Below are 18,595 nucleotides of genomic sequence, written 5' to 3' on the forward strand. Positions count from 1 at the left end.
ACTGACATTCAGTGCTGTGTGTGACCATGTCCTGTATGGTTTTTTTTACATACTTTTTATTCATTACTTACTCATAAGTTCTTCCAAAAAGAATTCCCCTTCTGGTCCGCTGGTGTGGCTCAGTGGTTGAGCATCAACCCTGCCCCAAGAGGTCACCGGTTCGATTCCCAGGCAGGGCACATGCCCAGGGTGTGAGCCAAATCCCTAGTGGGGGTCACGCAGGAGGTGGCCAGTCAATGTTCTCTCGCATCGATGTTGCCATCTCTCTCTCCTCACGTCCTCTCTCTCTCTAAAATCAATAAAGAAAAAAAAAATTTTTTAAAAAAGAAAAGAATTCCCCTTCTGCCTCCCTGAGCCATTCCCAGAGGAGGCACTCAATAAGTCCAGAGGAGCCGACTCGTTCGTTCTGTACTCCGACTCTCCGCCTAGCTAGAGCCGCGGTCGGCACGTTGCCAGTGTACCAGGCTGAGTGAGACCTACAATCCCAGTGTTTCCTGGACATGTCTGACGAAGTAAATGACAATGCCATAATATAAGAAAATGGTTTTATTCCTAATTTTTAGTTCCCATATAGTTTACAAATACACTTTGTATTCTGATAATACGGCTTCGCAACTAGCAAAGCAGTTGAACTAACACCCATAAATACAGGTGGGGAGACAATTAACATCCACTAATGTTTCTCTACATAAACTATTCATTTAATGTCACTTTTTAAAAACAACTGCAAATAGACTACATAATGTACGTGGGCAAAAAAAGGCAATTAAGTGAATCTCTTGAAAACACTAAATGTATAATAAACAGTGCATATTATCAACATTTACATGATTCACATCAAAATGATGACATCCTAAAATGTATTCCTTTTAAAGGATAGATTTATCAATAAAATATTACATATCTTTTAATACTCTGATACAATGCTTCATATACTGCAGGAAAATTAAATGTACGTCTAGTCATCAGCTTAATAAAGGATCCTTTTCCATTAGCTTTTATTAATAAAAGAATCACAATTAGGTCATAAATAAAACAGACGAATTATTAATTACATGATTTGAGGTTTAGGATGAAAACTTGGAAAAATCAGTTTGATATACAGCAACGTTATACACCACACTAAAACCAAGTGTTTAATATGTTTGCCTTGTGTGAACTGCCCGGTGGAAAAAAAGAACGCACGTTTTAATAACAGAAGATACAATAAACTATATATTGGAACTTATTTTTCCAGAGGAAGAGGAGGTAAAAGATTTCAACAAAATGGAGAACTAATACAGATCCTAAGAAAGTATCGTGGAGTCAGGGAGGCCGTGTGCTTGCTATATAAAACATCATTCCCCCAACATCATCCGGAAAACCGCACCTTATGGGTTTGGATTTATGTCTACAGTCTAAGTTCTCCTCGTGGATTAATGAGCTACAACAAAGCACTTCACAACTGCATACCTTTCCACATTCCCCTGAACTAGCAATAACCCAAGACCTTACCTTATTCTTAAAATCCCCAGTAAAAAAAAAAAAAAACCTAAAAACAATGCTGATGATTTTCTTGGCTTTTCCAAAGCAACTGGGCTACTTCGAGAATGCAAAACACCAAGTCATACATCTGTTTTCTCAACCCCATTTAACCACATTTGAAAAGTCATGGATTTCAATGGACTAGATGACCATAATTTTCAGGAGGGCCACACACCGGATATGAAGTGTCTTTTTTAATATATATATATAAAAGTTATTAAAACTGAAATTTGGCGTTTTTAAAAAACCCATGCCATATAATTTCTTCACCCCAAATATAAAACCCTAGGCATATAATTTTAAAATACTCAACCAGCTATGGGATATTGTGCAAACTTTAGATCTACCAGTAACCTAGGAGCCAACCGTGTACAGGTAACTACCACACCGATTTCCCGGGCAATCTGATCCAACTATCACTGACAGCTCTGGCCCTGGGCCCTTTGACTTCCTCCAAAACCACCTTTTTGGAACTTCCATTTCCACTATTTTTTGAACCCGCACCTCGAGCTCCCCCCATCTTCACCTGCCTGATTCCACCCCGAAGAGTGAAATCTCATCTTGAGAACCTGCAATCCCCTTTTATCAAACACACAACAAACCTTAGCAACCTAGGGACAATCATAATCTTATCTTGGCTTAAACTGACCTAACATGATAGCTGACTGACTTCGTGGAGGGAAATCTAAATGAAATCAATGTCCTGTAACGCTGAGAGCTAGCCAAGATCCGGTGTTTCCTGTTCCGAGCGCAAAAACAACCGATCCGAAGCTCCAGGCAGAGACTTAATGCAGCGGGTTTATTTATACAGTCAGACCCTTGTATGCTGGTGAAAGACTTTGCCCCCAAAGTCCAAAGTCAAGACATTTCCATGAAATCGAGGCAAAAAGGAGAACCATTCAATAAGTGATAGAAAGAACAGGATTCCAGATCCTTGTTGCAGACACTGAACTTGAATCTCTTTACAGGCTTGACAAGGAGATAGTAGTCATTTACGTTCCTCTTACACGGTAATCACCTTCAGACCACACCTGTGCTCTGAAGCAATGCTAAGTTCAATGGACTGGGGAGGGGGGTTGTGTGGGGGGAACACTATACACTTTGTGAAAATGGCAGCCATCACTCGCCCCAAAGGATCAGGGTCAAGGGAGGTAAAGACATCAGAAGGGAACTGCTACCAGGGCTGGATCTAGCCCTTCCTCTCTGGAGCAAAAGCAAGGGGATTCCAGACAGGAGACCATGCCTGAATGGCCACGCTGCCGGAGCGCTTATCACCTTCACAAGGTCAACCCATGAGACTAACTGAAACACTCACCGGACGAGCCAACACACGGGGCGACGAGGGGCGTTTTCTGGAGAAGGCACTTCAGGTAGCACTTGAGCAAATCTTACTGCTGATTCAATCCAATGAGCAGCCCGTTAGGACCACACGCATGCGTGGAGGCCCGAGTGGAACCGGTGCGTGAAGAAAGCACCCACTCGCCTCCCTCTGTGGGGGCCGTGGTGATGGGGTTGGTGCTTTCAAATGCTCTGTCCCCCTAGACACGTCTGTCCTCTCGAGACCAGTTTTCCTAAGCGATGGTTCAGAAAGATGCTGAGCTCGCAGAACTGGGGCCGGGCGCTTCTGCAAGGCCCTTTCCCAGCCCGACCCCCAGCGTCCACCCGCCATCACAGACGGCTTCAGCTCCCCAAGGTCAGCCACTGCAGCCTCTATTTCTGCTAACAATAGCTTTCTCCTTGGCACTGGTTCTGACGGTCTGTTACCCTGGGGACCCCCAGTGAACCACACCTCCACTTCTTGTCCCGGTGTAGTCCCCTCTTCCTGAATCTCGGTTGGGCCTATGACTTGCTCGAATCAGCAGGGAGCAGAAGTGACGCTGTGACAGTTCTGGGTGTAAGTCGTAAGAAGGCCTGGCCACTACTGCCTTATACTCTTGGGAGCTCTGAGCTGCCATGTAAGAGGCCCAGTGACCTGCTGGCGAGGCCACGTGGCAAGATCACAGAGAGAAGCAGAGACCCGAGGATCATGTGCAGAGAGAGGGCTCGGCCACCCAGTGTGTCAGCCAGCCTGCCAACCAGCAGGTGACACCAGCATGAGCAGAACAGCTCGGCTGGGCCCAGTGCGGACTGAAGAACAGTGAGGAACAAATAATCACCTTAAGCCGCCATGTTTTGGGGTGATTTGTCAGCAACAACTGAAAACCAAAACACTGGATGTCCACAGGCGCATTTTTCCCAAATACAAGACAATACTCAAATGACAATACGGCAAACATTTCCCCACCACAGCAGGCTGAATGGTCACTGGTCATCCGCTAAGAAAAAAGCATGCCTTTTTATCCTAAATTCCCATGATTTTTCCCCCATGATTTTTTAGTGGCAATGCAAAGGAAGAGTCAACTTCTGACAGTCTGGGGCACTGGCCTAATTATCATTTAGCCAAAGAAAGAAGCCATCAAAATGGATTACCCCCTACTGGATAAATGATAATAAACTAAACTGTTCTCACTACTACAGGATATTGTCACTTAATTTTCCCCAGTTTTCCTCTAACAAGTGTCCTATCACTCCCCACAAAGAGAGGAAAGAACTAAATTGGTTAAGGTTATAAAAAGAAAGAAAAAGGCCAATAACTAGGATTCAAATCACCACTATCTGCAAAGTATAGAGCACAATTTAACGGAGTCCTCGATTTAAAATAAAACTCTATAAAATATAACACTGTCTACATTGTAGAGATGATTTCTTGTCTGAGGAAATGAGTAATTGGAAATAGGGTGCTGTTGAGTTAGAATACAGTGGTCTTCAAATGGTTTCAGATTCTGCTCATCAAAAGGGAGTCGACCACAACACAAGCCTTCGAGGTTCAAGTTCATTCTTCACATAAACTTTCTTGCACCTGTTCTTGATCTTTTCATGGGAACAGGTGAAGTCCACATCTGGGGAAGAAATAATTGAGAATTTTGAAGGAGCACATTTCTAAAAGTCTGGCAAGGCATTAAACTACTTAAAACGCAGATTTAAAGCTTTTAAATATACTACTCATTGAAATGAGAATTTTAACATAAAATACTGAAATTATGAGTTTCTAACTTATCATTAGAACATACATCACAGCCCTGGCCGGTTTGGCTCAGTGGTTAGAGTGTTGGCCTGCAGTCCAGAGAGATCCGGGTTCGGTTCCCGCTAAGGGCACGTACCTCAGTTGCAGTTTGTCCCTGGCCCTGGTTGGGTTGTGCAGGTGGCAACTACTCGATGTGTCCCTTTCACGTCGATGTTTCTCTCTCTCTCTTCCTCTCTCTCCCTCCCACTCTATCTGAACAAAAAATGGAAAAATGTACTTGGGTGAGGATAAAAAAATAGAGAGAGAGAGATCACTGTCTAAAACGGTGCTGACCGGCAGAAGATGGACAAGGGAGATGAATTTCCAGCACCAGAGCTGAAGGGACATGGAGTGGAGCCAGTCGGAGGCCCCAGCCGTCCAGCGCCCTATGTCACCCAGCCAGAGGCCAGCTGGGATGAGAACTGAAGCATCCGGACTCCAACCATCCACGCTGCATGTTTCCCAGATCCCTACAGATCATCCTTGGATGAACCGACTCGAATACAAATTGCCGGAACGATCATATCTGGCGCCCATCACCAATAGCAACCATTTCTCTACAGTAAGTGCTAACCCTGCCCTTCACAGCATTCATTCTGCATTTGGTTTTAATGCTTAATGAAATCTAAAATAAATCCAGCTTGGGAAAAAGGAGACTGACTTGTATAACCCGACTGTGATACATGCTGCTGGAACAAATTATCCGCCTGCTTCAAAGTGCTCCAAAGGCTATCAACAATGAACCGATACAGCCCTTCTGTTAAATACCTGTCTGTGCTGAAGTCTCAGCGGGTCTTCTCATCTGAAGCTTTTCTGCTGCTGCAGCAGACCCACGTTTTCATAGACTCGAGCATTGTCTTCTCTCATCCTGAAAAGAAAGCCAGAGACGTTGGCAGAGATGCGGCCGTGCTGTTTCAGCTTACGTGACACTGGTGAGGCACACAGCACCTTCTCTGGGGACCGGCTATGGTGCAGGCATGGTCCTGCCCCCAGGAGCCGGATTCCGGACAGGATCAGACACACACATACAGCAGTGTCATCGTGCAGTTCAAGGGAACCGCGAGCCTCGAGCCCCTCTGCTCTCAGGGGTCTGGAGGCCAAAGTGAGCTGTTTTCCAGGCGGGCAGAGCAAGGAAGGCCCGCACAGCGAGGCCTCAGCCGGGCCTTGAAAGAGGGTGGGACGTGCTCACACAGAAGGAATGCTTCTCGTCTCAAGCACGACAGGAGTGGGCAAGAGTCCCGAGACGGGGACGTGGAAGAGCAGTCAGACCCCAAACTGGCTATGTTCAGGGGAACACCGAACATGAAGCTCGGTCGGGGGTGCAGGGCCCTGGGACGGACGCCCATGCGTCAGAACCCAGGCTCTGTCTGCTGAGCCGGGAAGGAGAGCAGAGCAGGCCATCAGGACACAGAGCCCAGCAGCTCTGGACACCAGCCCAAGGGGCAAGACAAAACAAGCAGAAGGGCTCAGGGCCCAGGGTGTCCTGGGTCTGTGCCCCACAAGGGAATGATGGGAACAGGGGGACAGAGAGGCCGTTAGTCACAGGCAGGCACTGGTGACGAGGGAGTCGTCAGAGACGAGTCTACAGGGCTGACACGGGGGAAAGTCTCTGGCACGGGCTCAGAGTCCTGACGTGCTGGTTCCACAGAGGATTACTGCAGATGGCGCTTGAAGATACCCGCGCTCCCTGTCGGCCCGCCGGGAAGGGCACAGGCAGGCAGAGGGTGAGGCAGCATGGGGACAGCATACTTTTGCTGTGCAATTTCATTTCCATGTTAAATAGAAAGCAAATATAAATACAAGCCTCACCTATGTGATCTAAACTGTTTATAGAGGGTACTAAAGTCAGCATAAATTTCAAAATTCACATCAGAAGCACAGAGAGAGACAACTCTTGGGTGGTGAGGGGGAGCAAATGTTATACCAGAGAATGAGTAGAGTATACAGAAAATAACTTAACAACTGCCATTCACATAATCAATGCAACCCATGTTTTCCTAACACGTTTTAGTTCAAACAAGGAGTCGGCAAAGTTTTTCTATAAAGAACCACAGGGTAAATAATTTAGTCTCTGCAAACCATACAGAGTCTGTCATGTATTATTCTTGGGGTGTGTGTGTGTGTGTGGTTTGATAGCCCTCTAAAAACCATTCTCCAGCTGTATATAAATAGCCCATGGCCAGGATTTGGCCTGGGGCTGTAGTTTGCTGACTCCTGGTTAAACCCTGAAGTAGATATCTGTTGAGTGTGGACTGTGTTAACACATTCGTGGTCAATGTACTCACTTTCACTTAGCAAACAATCTTAATACATCAAAAGGGGATCCACCTCTGCAGCAAATCCCATGCCATGGAAAGAAAAATTAGATTCTTCTTAGAGATCCCCAACTGATGATCCTTCTGACGCCATATACTCCAGGCTGGTGCAGCAATCAGCCTGCAGTGTAGGTAGGTTAACACTTAGCCACTGGTACACTCCCGAACTGGTCGGCCAACAGCTCCACGAACGGTGTGTGCTACAAAGACGGGCAGTGCTTGAAGCGTTGCTCTAGAACTAGGTTCAGGTGAAAAGAATTTCCTTCATTACTACTTACTCTGCACAGGACGGTGTTGGGGTACAAGGCGGGAGGGGGCTCTGGTCTCCACTCGTCTGGTCCGTGAGGGAATACTTAATATTTGTGTACTCGTGACCTTTCCTCTTGCTTTTCTGAAAGGGGAAGATTGCACATGTGAGGACACGTGCCTTTCTGAAGGGGATACAAAGGCCAAAAATGCATTTCAGAGAGAGAAGCAGTTGGACTCTGAATACTAAAACATGGACCAACTCTTATGGAACCCACCTCCTCAACATCAATGCACCACATGGCTGAAAAGCACTTGGAACTAGACAATCAAGGGCACAGCCACACACTGACAACTTGCGGGAGTGAACCAAGTGGACCTGTTTCCGAGCTGAGAGGCGGTGCACTGTCTCTGCCACATCAGCGTCCAATCATTTCACAGGTCACTGGCACCACGTGTCATGATTTTCGGGTAAACAGTTGGGGAAAGAGTTCCCCAACAGATTCGCGCCATCCACGTGAAAATGGCACACAGGCAAAGAAGGCGGTGCTCTTACCAGAAATAATACACTCTGTCGTGTCTTCCCCGACACCCCACCCCGAAAGAGACCCTAACACCTTTAAAACTTTATTTTTGGCTCCAGCTACTCTGGGGGGTGGGGGAGTGGCGAAGAAAACCAGTAGAATGTACTTCGTCTCCACCGCAGAGACATTTGGTAGGAGTCTAGTTAGAATTCGCCTAGGGAGCTGAGGGCGATGTGAATGAATAATAAATTGTGTTAGAACGTTAACAGTCAGGAAAGCTGTGCGAAGGGAATTCCGCATACAATTTAAAACTTTAATACTGTAAATGGAAGTTAACAAAGAACTCTACTTCGAAACGGCAGACAGAGCGTGAGAAGAACCGCTTATTGAAAACTCGAGAATGCTCTCAATCTTGCTTCGTTTGCATGCCCCCTGGATTCCCACCTCGGCTGCGGCCTCCCTCCCGGCTGTCTCTTTCTCCACTTCCTCCGCCGCTCCCCGCCGCTCCCCACCGGGGCTCGCTCTCCTTCTCTCGTCTAGCCCTCTTCAGCAAACTCTTTCGCTGCCAAGGTTTCCTAAAGCTTCATGATTTTGGAAATGCCTGCATTTCAATGTAATCAATTATCCTAGGTGAGTTTTGTTCTTTTGTTTAATTTAAAAGTCTGATGGGTTTAATGTTTTTAAGTCTGCCTTTAACCTTGTGCTAACGGAAAGTACTTCTTACTTTACCATGAAATCAGGCAGAAAGTTCCTACAATGAACCAAACAATATAATGCAAAAAACTACATATTACAGGATCCCATTATTTTAAATAAATGATCTAAGCCGAAACATGTTTTTAAAATATAAGCCATAAACTAGTTACTGGCTCAGCACAGCCAGCATGTATGGACCAGAAAGGCACTGGCTAAATGAACAAATCAATGAATCAACACATCCAAGCTCTCTTGGGGTGGGATTATCGGGGACATTCAGTTTCTATATTCTATGTTCCATAATACTTACATTATTACAGAACATGTTGTGCTTCTGTGTATTTCTCCCCCCCCCCAAAAAAAAAGGATGACAGATTTTTGTTTAGTTCATAAATCTAAATTATAACCTCAGATTTAGGGTCAGAGGGACCATATTTGGGCATTAGATGATCTGAAGGGTTATGAAAGCTGGGAAGGCAAGCCCCGAAATTCTCCAAAACAAGGGAAAAAACAAAGTGTCTGAATGAAATAGAGCTCTCCCCCAAGACTACACTGTGTGCTTCAAAACGTTTCCAGTTTCCAGTCTGCACCCAGTGCTGCACTGTGTTTACTGGAGTCCTTCTCTTGGGGCGACTTTACACTTTAACTCTTCCTGGCCCAAATAAAGTATAACTGAAAGATGCATATACAATAACCTACAGTACCCATCTAAATGTTTCTTTTTTTTTTTTTTCCTTTATTGATTTTTAGAGAGAGAGGAAGGGAGAGGGTGTGAGAGAGAGAAACATCAATGAGAGAGAACATCGAGTGGCTGCCTCCTGCATGCCCCCCACTAGGGATCGGGCCCACAACCTGGGCATGTGCCCTGACTGGGAATCAAACCCACAACCTCTTGGTGCGTGGGTCGACGCTCAACCACTGAGCCACACCGGCCGGGCACCATCCAAATGTTTCATAGTACTTACAATAACAGATTCAAAGCACAGAAATTCAAAACCAGTAGCTTGTTAATTATTTGACCTTCCATTTCTATACATACACTGTTTCTGAAGATGTTTTTCTACAATAAAACAACCTAGGGAGTATTCTGGTATGAACTGAGAACCTACCAAACTAATTAACTACCTCTGGCTGACCCAGCTTTGTTCTCCTAGGCTAGAAATGGTTCAGTAAGGTGGCAGGTCCCATTTCGAAAAGAGCTTAGTTCCCATTTTGAGCATAGCAACAGGGCTGGGGTGGGGGAGGGGAGGGAGCCAAGCACAGCTCCCCAAAAAAGCAGTCTCCTCATTTCCCTCGTCTCAGCGTATTCTTAATTAACTCGGCTTTGTGTCTGTCATGAATAGCCTCAGATGGAAAGGCGCCAGCGCCACAGTCTTCATTATGCATGCTTATTAAAACTGAAATTTCACCGTTTCCAACTCGACCAAATTGGTGGTTCAAACCACCGTCTGCTATTAAGAGTAAAGCATTTGTTTAAGAGATGGACTCAGGATAAATATGGCCTGGATTAAACTGGAACGAGCTGGAAACTTCAAGGCGTTGCGTTCTAAGCGTGCCGTGTGAGCCTGGGAAACCTCCCCTTCCCGTGTGGCTCTTCCCCAAGCTGCAGGCCGGGGGCAGCACGGTGCCCTCCCTAAGCTCCTCACCCTTCCTGGTCGGGGACTTTATTCCCAAATAAGGACAGTCGCCTATCAGAGCCTGTCCTGATCAACAGGAGAGCATTTGCCAAGTGCCCGGGACAGGAAATGGAAAGCCACACGCCGGCCGGTCCAGGCTGAGTACCTGCTCTTCTTCAATCCTGCGCTGTAGTGTTTCGATATAATGCTGAACAGCCATGTAGATGAACCGGTACTGGGCCTCTGTCTGGACCATCCCTGATCTCTGAGATCGCACCATCTGAATCGTTTTGGGAACATCAATGTCGCAGTCGACGCCTACAAAGCAAGCACACGAAGCGTCAAGAGAAAAGGCAATAGAGTACTCATACAACTCAACAAAGGGAAGACAAAGAACCCAATTAATAAATGGGCAGAGGAGCTGAATAGACACCTCTCTAAACAGGACATACAAATGGCCAAGAGACATATGAAGAAATGCTCAACATCACTAGTCATCAGAGAGATGCAAATTAAAACAACAATGAGGTATCACCTCACACCTGTCAGAATGGCTGCCATCAACAAATCATCAAACAAGTGCTGGCGAGGGTGTGGAGAAAAGGGGACTCTAGTACACTGCTGGTGGGAATGCAGACTGGTGCAGCCACTATGGAAAACAATATGGTGTTACCTCAAAAAAATTAAAAATTGAACTTCCATTTGACCCAGTGATCCCACTTCTAGGAATATACCCTAAGAAGCCTGAAACACCAACCAGAAATAATATATGTACCCCCATGTTCATAGCAGCACTATCTACAATAGCTGAGATCTGGAAACAGCCCAAGTGTCCATCAGTAGACAAATGGATAAAAAAGCTGTGGTACATATACACAATGGAGTACTATGCAGCTGTAAGAAAGAAAGCTCTCTTATCCTCTGAGACAACATGGAGGGACCTGGAAAGTATTATCCTAAGCAAAACAAGCCAAGCAGAAAAAGACAAATACCACATGATCTCACTTATAATGAACATAACAGTCTGAGGAATAGGGTAGACCCAGAGACGTGGAAGTAGGGTACATACTGACAACTCTCAGAAGAGGAGGTGGTGGGGGAGGGAAGAGATAAACCACAGAACTTTTAGGCATGTACGCATAACCGATGGACATGGACAACAAAGCCGGGGACGGGGTGGGGGGGATGGGGAGGAGGGTGTCAATGGGGTAAAAAAGGAGAAACATCTGTAACCAAAATAAAATTAAAACTAAGCTCCCTCACATTCAAGAAAAAAAAAAAAGAGAGAAAAGGCAGAGCCAGGGTCAAGAGGTTTATGTACATTTAGCGGGCTCAGCCATAAACAATTTAGTGTTTGATGTTCTGACCAAACATGTTCCAAGGGCTACAGCACTGGCCTTCTCTGATCAATACCAGTGATCCCAGACGATTACATGATAAAGCGTCGGAGGAAGGGTTCCCCCACTCTCCAGCACCCTGTCAGCAAGGAATGGTGGCTGGGTAGGGACCACCACTGCACTCTCAGCAAAAGGCCACAGCAGTGGGATCCACAGGTCCTGGGCTTCATTTTATGCCAAAAGCTCAAACAGCATCACTTCTGTTCTCTGGTAAATATATTGAAAATTGGTCCTCAGCCCAGATTTTTGTGAAAATTTTTAACATTCAAATTTTCTTCCCCAGGCTGTTTTCACTAGCACTTGCTGTCCATAAACTAAAAAGAGGAACTGTAGCTTCTTGCCCTCCAGATGACCTACCTTTCTCTCTGATGATGTCAATAAGGATATCAATCACAATGAAAGTCCCTGTCCGGCCAATTCCAGCACTGTGGGCAGAAGGACAAAAAGCAATGACAATGAAGTCATTCATGGGGGTTTGATACTCAAAACCAAGCTATTAATATTAACAGAACCAATATATGCTCTTGGGAGTATTTATAAGACTGTCTATTTATATTGGAAAATATATTTGCTAAGAGCACAGGGCTCTGGAGTCCGTCCAACCTGCACTGGGAGCCCAGCTTCTCCAGCACAGTGTGCCTGGGGCAAAGGCTCTTAACCTCCCTGATCCTTAGTTTTCTCATCTGTGAAAAAGGGATAAAAGTACACACCACATAGGGTTGTTGTGAGCTCAATAAGCGGTCTCTTTTAAAAAACTCAGTAAAGTTTCACACACATCTACTTGCTCAACACATGAATGAGACTTAGGAAACCAAGCTTTCCCCAGTATAATTCTGAAACCCAAACTTGGCCACCAGCCCCCTGCAAATTGGGGGGCGAAGGCCACAGAACCAGCTTCCAGAGGCCAAGGTGGGCAGCTGTCCTAATCTTTTGAAGCAAACAAGTGTATTGTTGGGGAAAAAAATAGATCTCATTTCTGGAAGAGAATAGCATCACAATAAAAGAGATGAACTCTAAATTACTCTATTAAAAAAGAAAACCAGGCAAACGTTACCAGATTAGGGGTTCCTTAGGAATAAGGACTGGTGTTCCCCACCCCGTCCTGCCACCCCCAGTACCCAGCAGTCCTGTAGCAGCTACGAGAATATACTTTGGGGTCAAAGTGTCCCTTAATGCAGTTTATGCATGCCTCAGAGATTAAATTTTTCCCACAGTTAGAGAGCTGGGGTGGGTAGGTAACAAGAGGCCCTGGGCATCAGGAGATGGGACAGGCTGTGGACTGGGGGGTGGGGGGGCTGGTCACCTGCAGTGAACCACCACTGGCCCCGCATCCATGATGTTCTCCTGCTTATGGTGCACCTCCTCCAGGAAGTCCAGCACGCCCCCAGGGTCACTGGGCACTCCGTGGTCCGGCCAGGTCCGAAAGTGGTATTGCCAGACCGTTCTCTCCGTATTCCCCTGGAGTAGAGCCAAGAAAAACCAGAAAAGAATTAAATAAATCAAGGGACTGAGGCACTGCCTGGTTTCGATCTTCGGAGATCCTACGTGATCAAAGGAGCTGGCTGGCGCAGAAGCCCCTCCCACTCCATTTAAAGGGACTTTTCGGTTTCCCCGCTATCTCCTCCTTGGGGTCTGGTTGAGCAGTCCTGGAGGCAACTCTTTGCCTCTGCCATGGAACCCAGATGTCTGGTGTGGCAAACTGTCCTCCAGGAAACTCCCATCGAATCAGCCCTCTCAATTATCAGCAGCGGGCACCGTCCCCAACCCTCTTCATCCATGTGCAGCTCAACCCAGGAGGCAACTGAGGCTTCTGGGACCTGGGGCTCTGCTCCCACCAAATCAGAAAACAGGTAATTCCCTCAAGTCACGCGTTCCTCTTTGTCCTTTTGTACCCAGACCTCCTCCCCTCCCCTAGCCACACAGTTTTATTATAATAGCATGATGTTTGAAATTCCTGTTGAGTAGAGTAGGTAAGAAGCCAGGCTTTGCAATCAGATGGCTGGATTTAGGCCCAAATCCCAGCATGCACACTACTGCAGCGCCTGGACATCTCTGGGCCTCAATCGCTTCCTTTGCAAATAGGAATAATAATCTTTCTCACACAATACCACGGTGAGAATTAAACACACAGCCACTGCTCTGCAGATGGGAGGAGACTCAGCACACGGGCCACTCTGAGGACAGTGATCAATAATAAAGGCCAACCATGATCTCAAGACTGCAAAGACCCAAAAGCATCACATGCAGGGTCCACCTGCTCAGGTCAGGTTACTGAGCAGCACTATTCTTCGTTACATCTTCTTCCTATATATCTGGAGACGATCCAAGCTAAGTGACAATTTAAAGGGGGACTTTAAAACAAGGACAGTAACTAGACCAGTGTCCACAACCACTGACCTTTAGGACAGCTGAGGAATCTGAACCACAATTAAGATCTTTGCTTGAATTATGTGCATTTAATTTGCTGACATCACAAAAAAAAAATTTTCTGGATTATTGGTGAGTTAAAACTCAAGGGGCAACAGTCACAGGAAGGACAGTCGGGAAATGACAGAGACCCAGCCCACTGCCCATCCATGCTCCTTCGTCACTGAGGTCTCTGACCCAACTCCTTCTTCCCAGGCAATTAGAAGGTTTAAATGAGATCATGTAATGTGTTCTAGAAAGGCAGAAAATATGTGACCAGCAATTCTGGAGCAATGACGGGTCCCGTGTCACCTGCAGCAGGTGCAATCCAGTAACCCAAACGCCAACATGCCCCATACCTGCTACTCGAAAACCTCTCATAACAAGAAGGTGGAGCCCTGGCCAGTTTTGCTCAGTGGTTAGAGCGTCAGCCCGCAGACCAATGAGTCACGGGTTTGAATCCAGCCAAAGGCACGTACCTCAGTGGCAGTTTGTCCCTGACCCTGGTTGGGTTGTGCGGGAGGAAGCCAGTTGATGTGGCTCTATCATGTCGATGTTTCTCTCTGTCTCTCTCTCTCTCTCACTCTCTCTCTCTCTCCCCCCCCCCCCCTCCCATTCTATCTGAAAATAAACAGAAAGGTATCCTCGGGTGAGGAATAAATATGAAAAAAGAAGGTGGACAGTTTATCACTAAAACTGAAGAAGAATCTACCTGGTAACAAGAAGATGGAGAGTTTATCACTAAAATGGAAAAAAACCCCATCCGGAATCTTTGTCCGATGTCCTCTAAATCTCTCACATTTCTGCTTGACAGCTACATTTTTCCAGCTCTCTGTCTCTGAGGTAGTTTGAACCTCCACTCTCTCCCAGCAGCAGAACTGCACCCCCACTGACATAAGAAGTCCCAGCACCCCACCCTAAACCACAACCTCGGAGGCGTCCAGCTCACTGTACCCTGCAGCCCCCGCTCCCCTCATCCCGCTCAGATTGCAACACTCTCCCGACAGTCACTCTCCACACACCACCATTTCCCCGCACTGTGACCCCAGGGAGAGCCCCAGCCTGGACACACCCAACCACCCGCTTTCTCTGTTTGTACAGGAGGAAGAGTAGTGTCCCTGGAGAAAAATCACACAACCTGGTGACGGTATCACTAACTACTCGTGTCTGCGACCTCGCCTGGGCACTCAGCACTGCCCAGGAATTAACTGGATTTCTTGACCTTTCTACACAATTACTGTTTCATACTTTCCCCACTTTCCTCCAATATTTCGTTTCTTCTTATTCCCTTTGAGTATCCACTGATGGCCTCCTCATGCTGATACAGCATGCAGAGGAAATCCATTCCAGCTCCCCCACCTGCACTGGGGACCCGTTCTCTGTCCCTCCCGTTGTCTCAGGAGCACTACCCTCTATTGATCAAAACCTATCCATCCACAATGTTCTGGATCCCATCTCCCCTCCTCATCCAATCTCCATCCCTGCCACCCGGGCATCTGCCCTTTGATATCGCAAAGGTATCCCAACCTTCGCGTGTCCAGAAAGTTCTTCTTGGTCCTCCTTCCCTCCTCAAATCCACACTACCCATCACGTTTAACACCACTCTCACCCCTGTTCACACCATTACCAAATCGCGCCATCACATCTTACTCCCCGGTAACCTCCCCTCTACGTCCATCGCCCCTGCCACCTCTCGGCGACCTCCTACCCACACAGTTCCTGCCCTACCATCTATACATCTTCCAGCTTTTCTGACTTTGCCACAGCTCCCCTGTCCACTCGGGCTCAGAACCATAAGTAAGATGTCTTTCTTTCTTTCTTTCTTTATTTATTTATCCTCACCTGAGGAGATTTTTGCATTTATCTTCAGGCAGAGTGGGAGGAAGAAAGAGAGAGAAACACTGATGTGAGAGAGACACATCGAGTGGTTGCCACCCACACGACCCCAACCTGGGCCGGGGACAAACTACAACCAAGGTACATGCCCTTAGCGGACACTGAACCCGGGACTCTCTGGTCTGCAGGCCGAGGCTCTAACCACTGAGAAAACCAGCCAGGGCAGTAAGATGTCTTTAAATCGCTCCCTCCCCTCCAGTAATAGCCAAACTATCCCCTCACCCTGCGGACTTCACGCCAAGGCATCTCTCACATCCATGGCTTTTCTTCCAGAGTTTTCTCTGGCATTTTAACAAAAAGTACATTCCCAAAGACAGGAAGAAGTGAAAAACAAACAAAACTGCTGGAGTCTTTGGGATGCGCGAAGAGGAGGCCATCAGACCTAGACCATGGCAGAGGCCTCTGAACAGGCCTCCCGGCCATCAGGATCACCCCATCCCAGCCCCTCTCCCTACTGCCCCCCACTGTCAGCACCCTCCTGGCACTTGAATCTGTGCATGTTCACCTGGGTCGAGAACCGTCACAGGTTCTATAGCAACTGATAAATAAAGTTCACATTTGTCAACATGGTGGTAAGACTCATCCCGACTTGGTCCCAAGCTATCTCAACACAAGTCTATCCCCTACATTCCCCATAAATCCCACTTCCCCATGGTCTGCACTTCAGTACCGGGCTCACAATGACACCTCCGTCTAGAAGGCCCTTTTCCTCCATGGGATGCCCATCCTAAGGGCCCGACCTCTTCTGAGACTGGCTCCCTGGTGCCCTCACTGGAAGGAAGCCACAGTACTTCAGCCGAGTGGGATGCCCGAGCCTGCTCTGGAGCACGGCTATTAGGGTGTGTGGCTCCTTGCTGCTATGTGATCGCAATTCCTTGAAGACAAAGTCTGTTTCATTTACCTTTGTGTCCCCAAAGGCCTTGAATAAGAAAGCCCCTCTCTTAACCATACAATTAAATGAATCCAAATCTAACCATGCTTTGTAAAGTTAGTTGTCCCAGAGACAAACCTGAACTACATGCAGTTAAGATCTGGTGCTATGGAATTTGATCACTAAATAGGCCTCAGGGCCTTTGCACTTGCTGCTCCCTGTGCCTGGGATCCTCTTCTTCTGACTCTCTGGATGCCCAGCTCCTCTACCTTTAGTTCTCAACTCTAGTGATACTCCCTCAGAGAGGTGAGTTGGTCATTTACTTTTTAACCTTCTGTCTCCCTGGCTCTGTGAGGTACAGGTGGTGTGTCTTGTGTGCAGTGTACCAGCAATGCCTCAAGGGTACCTGGCACACAGAAGGCACCCAATAAATGGCTACTGAATCAATGAGCGAACAAAGGGGTGAATGGATGTATGCATGACCCTGGGTTGCTGCATACCATACACTGCTACTGGAAACTCTAAAATACGACAATATACTTACTTGTCCAACCTTTGAAAGTTTAAGTTCTCTTAACGTGTAGTCGTGAGCAGCACTTTCCTTGACATTCCTAACACGCATGACCCCGTACTCTTTCAGAGCATACTCATCAGGCCAGTATTTGACACATTTACTCTGGAAGGGATCAGAAACAAGACGGTTAATCTCTGTGAACTCTGAAAGAAAAGCCTAAACCAGCAGAAAGCAACGTTCAAGTCTCGCTTAACGACCCCTAACGTGGAGAGTGGCCTAACACTTAACTGTTGCCTAACACTTAACTGTTGACGTCCACAGAAAAGGGAAGGAGAGCTCGGATAGGAAGCAGGTGCTCGGAGAACCAGGGAGAAGGGGAAGAAAAGGCCACCTGTGCGGAGTTGTCCAATCCAACACGCAGGTCAAAGGAAAGTCAATGCTTGTTTAATTGTTATCTTTTTTTTTGGTTAATCCTCACCCAAGTATATTTTTCCATTGTTTATTAGAGAGAGTGGAAGGAAGGTAGAGAGGAGAGAGAAGAAAGAGAGAGACAGAGAAAGAGACAGAGAGAGTAACATGGGTGTGCAAGAGACACATTGATTGGTTGCCTCCCACATGACCCCGACCGGGGCTGGGGACCAAACCTGCAACCCAGGTACTTGCCCTTGACCAAGAATTGAACCCTTGACCCTTGGGTCTACTGGCCGAAACTCTAACCACTGAGCCAAACAGGCCAGGGCGTGTTTATTTCATTCTAAAGAACCAAAGATGCAGCGAGAGGGAATGACTAGGTGAGGGTGCCGCCTAGCACCCACTGAGCTATGAAGCCTGGAGATCTGCCGGTCGCTCCGCAGGGGAGGCAAGCGAGGACTCTGGAGGTGGATGGGCGCCCCACCAGCCAGCCCGTCTGGTTCCTTTCCACCCCAGCGTAGGAGGGCTCCGTGCCTTATCTAACCCAAGTGTGAATACCTCCAGCTCAGAAAGGCAGCCGACGGGGTTTCGAACCAGCTGCTTTTTCTATATCCAGATCCGTCTGCTACCTACTGCGCGTCCCGCCGCTTAACCGGGGGCCTGCGAGCGCCCAGCCTGCCAGGGCTGCTGGCTTCCCCGCAGGCAGACGGGAAACACGGCACCAAGAAAATCACTTTCTGCCAAAGAGGAAGACGTGCCGCTCGGTGAGCGATGCGTCTGTATAGATGTGCTGACGTGTCCTGGGCAAAGACTGATTTTATGTTTTGGTTTTTTTCTGGGTGTGGTCACCGACACCACTCCCTTTCCACGACCAGACAAATAAAAAAAATGTCCTTGCATAATAGAAAGATGGAGAAATTCCCAGTTATAAAAATAGAAATGAAAAGGCAGCTGCTGACTAGCCCCACGGTCAACGGTCAATTGAAAAGACGGCAGGAGCACAGTTCAACAGAAGAGTCTAATGGGTGGCGCGACATTTTTGCTGCGCACAGCTTGGGGTCTTTTATTTTTTATTA

General features: G+C 47.1%; 1 protein-coding gene across 2 annotated transcripts in view; it reads right to left on the reverse strand.

Moving 5' to 3' along the window:
- Positions 1–536: 536 nt before the first annotated feature.
- The window catches only part of PTPN11 (protein tyrosine phosphatase non-receptor type 11), a 65,024-nt gene continuing 46,965 nt past the window's right edge, over positions 537–18,595 (reverse strand). Inside the window, exons 10-16 of one of the 2 annotated variants that reach the window (XM_036276476.1) lie at positions 17,139–17,270; positions 12,725–12,879; positions 11,779–11,846; positions 10,191–10,342; positions 7,221–7,333; positions 5,396–5,495; positions 537–4,463 (exon numbers count right to left, since the gene is read on the reverse strand). In XM_036276476.1, coding sequence (XP_036132369.1) covers positions 5,426–5,495; positions 7,221–7,333; positions 10,191–10,342; positions 11,779–11,846; positions 12,725–12,879; positions 17,139–17,270 — 690 coding nt within the window. In that variant the 3' untranslated portion in view covers positions 537–4,463; positions 5,396–5,425. Of the gene's footprint in view, positions 4,464–5,395; positions 5,496–7,220; positions 7,334–10,190; positions 10,343–11,778; positions 11,847–12,724; positions 12,892–17,138; positions 17,271–18,595 lie in introns of both variants that reach the window. The other variant, XM_036276475.1, reaches the window with a different exon arrangement.

The sequence above is a fragment of the Molossus molossus genome, unplaced genomic scaffold (genome assembly GCF_014108415.1).
Source record: "Molossus molossus isolate mMolMol1 unplaced genomic scaffold, mMolMol1.p scaffold_m16_p_22, whole genome shotgun sequence".
Taxonomy (NCBI): Eukaryota; Metazoa; Chordata; class Mammalia; order Chiroptera; family Molossidae; genus Molossus; species Molossus molossus.